The 9,466-nt window shown below is 48.3% G+C and overlaps 1 protein-coding gene across 1 annotated transcript in view; it reads right to left on the bottom strand.

Annotated features, from left to right (window-relative positions):
* TMEM201 (transmembrane protein 201) overlaps positions 1-9,466 on the bottom strand; it is a 40,369-nt gene that overhangs the window by 28,265 nt on the left and 2,638 nt on the right. Inside the window, exons 3-5 of the mRNA XM_018570168.1 lie at positions 6,693-6,891; positions 1,179-1,299; positions 458-652 (exon numbers count right to left, since the gene is read on the bottom strand). Of these exons, the coding sequence (XP_018425670.1) occupies positions 458-652; positions 1,179-1,299; positions 6,693-6,891 (515 nt within the window). The remainder of the gene's footprint in view (positions 1-457; positions 653-1,178; positions 1,300-6,692; positions 6,892-9,466) is intronic.

The following is a 9,466-nucleotide window of genomic DNA, read 5'->3' as shown; positions in this document are numbered from 1 at the left end:
CAATGCAATCCCCCCCCCCCCCCCCAATTTATTTTCCTCCCCTACTCTTCTGCCCTTTAACCCTATCCTTACTCCATAGATTTCCCACCTCCCTTTATCTCACTTTTCTATGCGCCACCGCCCCCCAACCCCCAACATCCTCTATATTAAATCCCCATACCTCTAATGAACTACACTTCTATCCCTGAGACAACCCAACAGCCTACCCGCCCCCATAGTCACAGCTTATTTGCTGCTCAAGTCTCAACAACTTGTGTATGTTTGGACTTTGTGTCCTGTCTCTGATAAGCTACCTAATTGACCTTCCTACCCAGAGCACCTAAACTCAGCATTGACGACTTGTGAAAAGGGAGCCGTTTGAGTGCTTTAGCAGAGTGTGTCCTTTGCGCCTTTAGGGGGGGGATATCTAACTTCTGCTTTGGATGTGGTGTTCCTCTAAAGGGGGATCCGTACCCACCTCCTCTCTGGGAATGAAGGACGCCAGCTGCTTTATCTTGGTGTTCTGATTATTGAAGCATTTCTTACACAGCAGAAGCTGACAGTTCACCCATTGCTGCTGTTTCGTGACCTCGGCCATCGTCTTACCACTGGACACTGCGTGGTTGAGGTGTTCACTGTGTTGTGCGGGGATAGGTTTATTGTAGTCACCATTCTAGAGTGAAGGATCAAAAGACAAAATAGTTACAGCAAGTCAGAGATGTTTCAGCAACAAAAAGTGACTTTAAAGGATAAAGTTTAACATGGCGTCAGTTATAACCAGGCAAATTAAGCTTGCAAATACAACCCGTCACTTTTTTCCTTTCCCTTGCTGTTATTGGGGAGCCCTTTCATCCCCTCAACAATGGCCCTGCCGGTCTGAATTTCTGGTTGGCCTTTGTGACCTCCACATAATTATTCTTTCTGTCCCTCCTTAATGGAGAGCCATTCCAAACCTTCAACAATTGCCCTGCCGGTCCGAAATTTTAGTTGGTCTTTGTGGCTTCCACGTAATTATTCTTCTCTGTCCCTCCTTCAGTACGACATGGCTTGTCATAGTAAATCAGGAAACCTTATCAATTTTATTCTATGTGGACACAAGTCAGCAGTAAAACCCAAATGAAAGCATTGTGTTGTGCTGCCTGAAGCAGGTTAAAAACCACAAAACCCATTTTTGAAGAGGACCTGTCAGCAGCACTCACCTCCTGAAATCCGTTGTACTGTTCACAGTTTGGGCAGTCCCAGCAGTTACGATTGCCATAGGGCACCACTGTATTCTGGTTGCAAAACCAGCAGTTCACTTTCACATGCGTTGGGCGTTTCCTATAAAACAAGAATGCAGCATGGTCACGCATCTCCTAAATAATTTTTTTTTTCTTACTCCTTCCCAAAAGCGACACTTGAAATTCTAATTCCTACACATTTAAAAAGAAGTTACACGGCTTGACATGACACAGCAAATTCATGCAGACGTTCCCACACTTGTACACAAGCTGATCGATTTGATGGTTATGGAACTTTGCAGTGTTATTGTTCTATATAAAAAGAGTGAGCCGGAGAACATTTGGTAGGTTTTCTGCTACGGATTTGCTGGACAGGAATTGAGCTGCGCACTGGAAAATATCATCCCCAATTAACCCACTTTCATTTTAAAGAGGTTTGACGCACACACAAGCTTTATGTGATCGATAATACCTCCAATGTGACCTAAGCTCAGCAACAACATATCTTTTCCCTCCCTGTCTGCAGCTCTAATGATTATTTTAAGAATGAGTCTGTTCAGACACTGACTGGGTACATTGATGACAACAGACAAAATAGGCATCTCATCGCCCCTGCGGCCATAGGAGCCGGGCTGTGCCAACAAACCTGCACCAAAAACATCCTCTTGCCCTGCATCAGGTCAGACAAGAGATTGAAGGCTGAGATCACTTCACATGGGAGGCAATAGAGGAATCCATGCCACTTGCAGCCTGCATATTGGTCCTAGCATTGGGGCTTGTTCACTCCATCTCCAGACCAGATCTGTATGCGTTTCTGCAAGCGCGGTCATGTTTGTTTTTGATTACTTTTTTTAAGTCAATTTACTTTCTAGTGCATTTCCAGACCGGAAAAAATACAGCATGCAGTACTTTCATTTTTTTAAAACATTCTGGAACAGCCAATAAAAAGAATTTACAAAAAAAAAAATTCTGGAACAGAACACAGTGTTGTGAACTAGCCTCATGTTATTCCATAGGAATGAATGGGGATGCGTTTTCAGACCAAAAAACATTCTGGTATAGATCTGGGGTGAATGGGCCCGATGGGCAGGTTCGTACCATTTTCTGGTCCAGAAAATGGTGTGAACCTACCGGCAGTTCCAATGCATTCCAGCCCAGACAAAATGAGACGTGCTGTATTTTCTTGGTCTGGAATGAGAGAGAGAAGAAACTGGACAGGGAAGGAAGCTGGGGACCGAACTAGAACGTGGAGAGGGTTAGGCCTTGTTCACACCAAGCGCGGAGCAGGTGCAGAGCAGTTGCAGACCGGATCAAAACTGCGTCCAATGTATTCCAATGTTGTGTTTTGCTCCAGTTCACATCGCAGCGTGCAGTTCCAAAGCAGGTGAAAAAACTGCCGCAAGCTCTATTTTACCTGCTCTGGAACGCATGCAAATGCATCAAAAATGCATGCAAATGCCTGGAACACACTGAAAGCCCATGTTAAAACAAAAAAAAAATATATTTATATTTTTTTTTAACCAAACACCGTCCGGAACGCATCAAAAACGCGGCACAACCCACTGCACTGAGTGTGCAGAAACCTGAGCGGATCTGCTCTGCATTTGGTGTGAACAAGGACTTAGTCAAGTGTGACCACACATTTGTACAGAGCAGAACTGTATAAAAACAAATAAGCTGAAGTCCTAATATGAGAAAGCAGACCTAAGCCTCAAGTCTTATCCAGCCCAAAGCAGAAGACACGACATGTGTATAAACTTGCAGCAATTAAATTATCATTTTGGATCAACATTACAGTGCAAGTTACATGCTGGAGCCTGCCAAGGTATACAGCAAAAAAGATTTCACTGCTCTGACACACAGCTTGTGGGCAGGGGACCGCGGAACAAACAAGACGACAAGATCCGACAGACAACTTTTAGAGCCCATTCACACCAGCGCGGCTGCGGATCAGCGCGGTTTCCGAGCCGATTTCAAAAAGGGAGGTTTTGGGAGTTTTTTTTATTGTTTCAGCGCTGAAACGCAATTAAAAACGCCACAAAAACGCACTGAACAGCGTGGTGCCATTGAAAGGCTGTACGGCTGTATCCCCCTCAGCTCTAATGGGTGTCTACCACTGACCTCCATGTCACTGCAGGACATAGTAATGACGTGGAGGTCAGAGGCAGAAACCAAAGAGATCTGAGGGGGACCCAGGAGATCAACAGTCTCAGAAGTGGACTTGGAGGGACAATTTCTCAGGATCAGAGCCGTGTTCTGTGGTGTGGGCGGCAGGGAACTCACCACCTTCTTTTACAGGTAACCTGACTTAAGGAACCAGTGAGAGCTGCAAGGGACCCAGGAGATCTATATAATGGTTTCTCAGGATCAGAATGGTGTCCGGCGGTGCAGGCAAAGTAAAAGACAACGTATTCGCCTTCTTTTACAGATCACATTTGCTTTTAATATTTATTTGTGTGGACAGCAAAGTGGCTTAGTGGTTAGAACGTCTGCTTTGCAGCACTGGAGGTCCCTGGTTCAAATCCCATCAGGACACTATCTGCAAGGCTTTTGCATGATCTCCCTGTTCTTTCTGGTTCCCTCCCACGCTCCAAAGACATGCTGGTAGGTTAATTGGCTCCTGTCTAAAGGTGGACATGATTTCGTTGTAAGGTGATTTAAATTTCGTACGACCTGATCCTCCATAGGCCCAGTACAGAGGTAATGTATTTAGGCCTAAGGTTCAGCTTTACAAATCTTCACCCTAATGAAAGTTCTGGCTGCGGCTTTGGAGACAACTAATGTGCTGGTAGGACGCCATGGCCGACTTCCCTTTCTAAACAATCCTGGATGTCAGGCTTCAATATTTTCACTAAAGCCCTCCAATCAGAATGGAAACGTCTGGCTGGAAAATTCAGCTTGTACTCAATTATAAACATCCAGAAAGTGTCAGCAGGGAACCCGTCAGGACAGAACCCTACAACCTGCCATTGCAAAACATTTTTTTTGGAAATTGCAAGCTCTGTGGCTGTTGTCCTCAGACAGAGCAGGGGTCCCGACCTCCCTTGGTGCATGCTTCCTCTGGGTCAATATCTCAAAGTCTGGAAAGGCAGAGAGCCGGGCAAAAGGCATTTGTAGAAGGAGCGGGGCAGCAAGGGCGGGCGGGCAGTTTACCATTAAACAAGCTTGCTAAAAAGAAACATTTGCAGCAGTTTACAGAATCGAATGACCCGAGGAGGATGCTAGGTAAGCCTGCTGAGAGTTGTACTTCCTCCAAGCCACATTTAGCATTACTCTCCAGGACAGATGCACGGCAGCAACTGTTATCATTGGAAAGCCCAGGACAGATGTAAGACACAAAGAGGCTTTATCCCCGACTGCTATCCGGGTCACTTGGCATCAGCGGCAGGAAGATCTGGAGGCAATATTCTCCTTGTGACAGACAGAGCTACCCAGAGAAGCTTTCCAAAATCTGAGAGCCACAGAAAATAAAAACCCATTAAGGAGCCCTAAACAATTCGGATTTCATCGGAACAATACGGTTCTATTCAACGTCCCCTCCCCCACACATACTAGGCTTAAGCTGGCCAGGCACCAGTAGAATTTCAGGTTGTAGCCACTTTTCCAGTGGCAGCCTATTGGAAATAAATGAAAGAACTGAAGCCACAGTTTTTAAAGCTTTGGATTGCACAAGGGAGGGTTATAACCCCTGTCCGCTTTGGTTTGCCATCTGTGTTCCATTGCGGAGATTTCCCTCCACTTCCTGTCTGATAACCAAAACAGGAAGTGAGGAAAATATTTCCAAAGTGAGGGAAATTCCTGGTGGTCAGCAGGGTCACCAGAACTAGTTCCCCCATTGGAGGATTTCCCATCTATTCCTGTTCTGGCGACAAACCAAAATTTGGGATTCAGTGATAACGGTCACCAGGACACATAGGGAGGGTGAATCTCCCGAATGGGGACACAGACAGCAATAAATACCTGGCAGGTGTTCAAATCCCTCTCCACTCCTACACAAAGGAGAATCTAAACTTGCAGTTCATATTCTTTAGAAAGCAGCTAAAGCCTGAGAAGAAAAGTCTGTCCCCTGCAGGCACACTGTAGAGAGGGACCCAAGCTCTCTGTGTGGAAGCAGTGGTCTCTCTGCAAACGTCCAACACACCCCTTGCTGAGTTAGCGCTGGAGCTCCCCAATCAGCTCCATCTTTGACCTCCACACTACCTGTACATAGATGTGAGCTGGCCCTAAAGAAGCTGGGACCCCTCGAGCAGGGATGTGAGCTGGCCCTAGAGAAGCTGGGACCCCCTAGCAGGGATGTGAGCTGACCCTAGAGAAGCTGGGACCCCCTAGCAGGGATTTAAGCTGGCCCTAGAAAAGCTGGGACCGCCTAGCAGGGATGTGAGCTGGCCCTAGAGAAGCTGGGACCCCCTAGCAGGGATGTGAGCTGGCCCTAGAGAAGCTGGGACCCCCTAGCAGGGACAGGAAACATGAGCAAGTATAGCACCTGATTATAAATTGGTGCACTATGCACAGAGTCCGCTGTCAGTGTACCGCAGAGAACACAATCACACTGCATATGTATAAAATGTCTTCTGTATAGTTTTGAATCATTTGCCAAGTCCAAATCCTCCGCAAGTCAATTTCCTGAGCGCGCTGTACAGGACAGGATCCATCTCTATAGAGGAGCTTAATTCCTCCCCCCGAACCCTGACAGACCCCGCGCTGGACATATACAATGCAAACCACCTCCCAGCAAACTGCTGCCGCTGCAGAATCAGTCCCTGTGTTCAGAGTCAATGTAAAGCGGAGAACAGACATTCCACGTTACAGACTCCAGGGCTCAGGGAAGCCCACATGATGCTGAACCCCCATCTCTGAGCACCCCAAAAATCACAATGTACAGGAGGGAGGTGCGGAGCATGTTCAACATCACCAGAGGAGAAGAAACATTCACACACCAAGATCATCACCACCCGCTGACCACAACGTACCCACCTTTGTTATCACCCGCTGACCACAATGTACCCGCTGCCGCCATCACCCGCTGGCCTCAATGTACCAGCTGCCACCATCACCCGCTGGCCTCAATGTACCCACTGCCACCATCACCCGCAGACCGCAATGTACCCACCTTTGTTATCACCGGCTTACCACAACGTACCCACTGTCACTATCACCCGCCGACCACAACTTACCTACTTCCACCCGCAGACCACAATGTGCCCACCTTTGTTATCACCCGCTTACCAGTGCCACAATATCCTCCCGCAATCACAGTCCCCCAACACCCTTCACAAAATGTCAACATCTCTGTTCAGAGAAACACGCCAACATATAATCCCAGGACCCCCATAACAGCGCCCTTACACCCCAGGACCCCCATAACAGCGCCCTTACACCCCAGGACCCCCATAACAGCGCCCTTTCCCTCCTCCGGCCCTGCCAGTGACAGAGGTTCTCCCGCGGTCACTCCCCTTCTCCAATGATAACAAAGAGCTCCCCTCCCCCACTCACCCCCGGAGCAGGCGGTAAAGGATGAGTCCTGTGCCGGGCCTCGGAAATCTCTCCCAGCCGGTGATCTCGACGGGATGGAGCTTTGGACACAGCGACGGACAGGGATGACGGACACAGCCAGCATGGGCTCCATGAGGCACTGTGCGGTATCGGCGTTCCATGAAAATCCGCCTGTCATTCCCCACGTGTGCGGCGGAGTCTGAGCAACACCGATCCATGAGTGACAATGGAGCAAAGAGGACTTGTCATTAAAATCCATGGCTCAATCGACAACCCGGAGACCGGTCACTGCCATGGAGTTTTATGTGTTTTACAGCATCAGCAAGCATAGAAATCCTTTATAACGATTCTGTCACTTTAAAATCTCCAATGCCCCTCCCCCAGCGCAAAGCGAACGCTTCTCCAACGCACCCATACCTCAATAGATATAAATGGAGGCGCTTGCCGAGCGACAATACCTGCCGCACACAACATGTCCCATTTCTATTTACTGTGGTGCTAACGCACACGTGTGCGCTGCACCAGCTCTTTGCGTTAATTGCACAGTTCTGTGCGTTTAATGCACCTTACCGCACAGCTCGCCTCCCTACGATTACCGTGCGTTGCATGCCATTCTTTTGAATGACACCCCAAATGCACCTTGCGGCCGCGGTGAAATTGCCTGCTCCGGCAACGCACTGTATCGAATACTAAACTCCCCCTTGCATGCTGGGGCAGGAGGGGACGTGGCGGTGCATTCAAGTCAATGGTGGCGGCTGCTGCATTGTGATTGTCTGCACCAGAACACGTGGCACATCAATGCCTGCGTTCCGGTCCAGTGCGATCCCAAAAAATAGTGCGTGCAGTATTTTTTTGCAATCGCACTGGACCAGAATGTAGGCATTGATGTGCCAGATTTTCTGGTGCAGGTGATCACACTGCCGTATGGGAGGGAGTGTAACTGCGGTGCCATTGACTTGAATGCCCGGCCACGCCCCAGCACGCAGGGGGGAGTTTCTTATGTGATGCACTGCGTTCTAGCAGTTAACCACGTTGGAACGCACTTTAATTGGTGTGAACAAGCCCTCAGCGTGTTGTTTTGGTTTCTGTACAGACCGCAACAAGGATCAAAATGTATATATATCTCCTTATTTAAAGGGATATAAACACTTCTTATGTAGGCTAATGGGGATTTTGCGCTGCATTATCACGCCACAACTGCATGGCAAGCGGTTGGCGCGGTCCCATTGACTGCAATGGTCAAATTTGGCAATCCGTGCGCCTACCATAACGATACATGCTGTATATAGTGTGCCGCAGCATGTGTACACGCCTGATCAACTTCCAGTTTAGCTTTTATCACTTTCCTGTTTTTACCCATTCATGTGAACGAGGTTGCAGAGTTATTGTCCAGTCAACTGACACATGGGCGATTTCTAAATCTTCCGGGCAGCCATATTGTGGGAGAATGCTGTTCCCATGGCACTACCGCCACTAGAAGGAGTAATCCCCATGTCCCTGTGGCTCCATCTAGTGGCTGGAAAAGCACCAAAGCATTCATGGACATGCGCCATTGTTGGCAACATAGTGCACCACATAACACTAGTGCGTTACCGCGCTTTGTGGCGTGCTGTGATACATGTGTACGTTTGCACATGCCTGCACACTAAAATGTTTTGTTTTAGCGTGCAGGCTGGTATCCGTTCTGCACCAGCGGCAGGGAGCAGTGCCTTGCATTGGGCCCCAAAAAGTAGAAGGAAAACGCTGTCAGCCACAGACAAGGAGCCAATCACAGGCGCAAATCTACACAACAACATCACTGCATATGAAATATCTGCCCGTAGCTATCATTCAGATCTCCCCTTAGTACATCTCTGGTAGAATACACATGGTCGCTATGGCAACAAGGACAGCATATATACCAATAGACAACACCAGGCCTCGGGCAAATGGCTTTCCTGCAGATTCAGGAGCTCTGCGGCCATGTCGTACGCACACACTGGATCAAGAGTAGGCAACATCAACACCCTAGAAGTCCCATGAGGCATTGCAAGACTCAAAGGCATGATGGGATTTGTAGATACACCACAGCTGGAGCGCTCAGGTTGCCTGTCCCTGCATTTGACTGACAATGGCCTAGATAGGGCAACAGCGAGGCAAACGCACAATAAGTCCAACAAATGGACATATAATGAGGGGAATTGATCAACACTGGAGCAGTTGTCCATGGCAACCAATAAGCTTTGAAAATGAAAGGAGCTGAACTGGAGAGAAGCTAATTGGTTGCCATGGGCAACTGCTTCAGATTCCATCTGCTCCAGTTTTCATAAATTCCCCCGATGTATTTATTCCGCTGTAGCGCACCACAACACATGGGAGTGAGTTACAGTGTGTTGCGGTGCGCTGCAGCATACCTGTATTGGCAATGCGCTGCCTTCGTGCATCACTGCACGATAAAGGTGTATTTTGTCCCTCAGGTCAGGCCGCGTCTTAGGCCTCATTCACACGTCTCACTAGGCCCAGACAGATTCTAATCTTTATCCGCCTGTCTTCTCCATCTGTGAATGAGGCCCATGTGCGTCTGCTGGTAACTGGTCAGTAATCTTCAGCACCGGCACCTACGCAGCACGCAGTTATAAAAAAACATGCATCATAAAAGTGGATTATATTGAGCAAGTTGACTGGCGATATTTATTCCTCCAGAGTTCTATTTTAAATGTAAATGACGCAGCTCCCTGTACTTGGGGGCCGCGAGTACGATAGCGGCGTGCGTGTGACTTTGCAGCCCCCCCCCC

This window comes from Nanorana parkeri, unplaced genomic scaffold (genome assembly GCF_000935625.1).
Source record: "Nanorana parkeri isolate BGI_ZX_2015 unplaced genomic scaffold, ASM93562v1 scaffold1469, whole genome shotgun sequence".
NCBI classification, from domain to species: Eukaryota; Metazoa; Chordata; class Amphibia; order Anura; family Dicroglossidae; genus Nanorana; species Nanorana parkeri.
The sequence above is the reverse complement of the archived record's forward strand: the minus strand, read 5'-3'. Positions and strand labels throughout refer to the sequence as shown.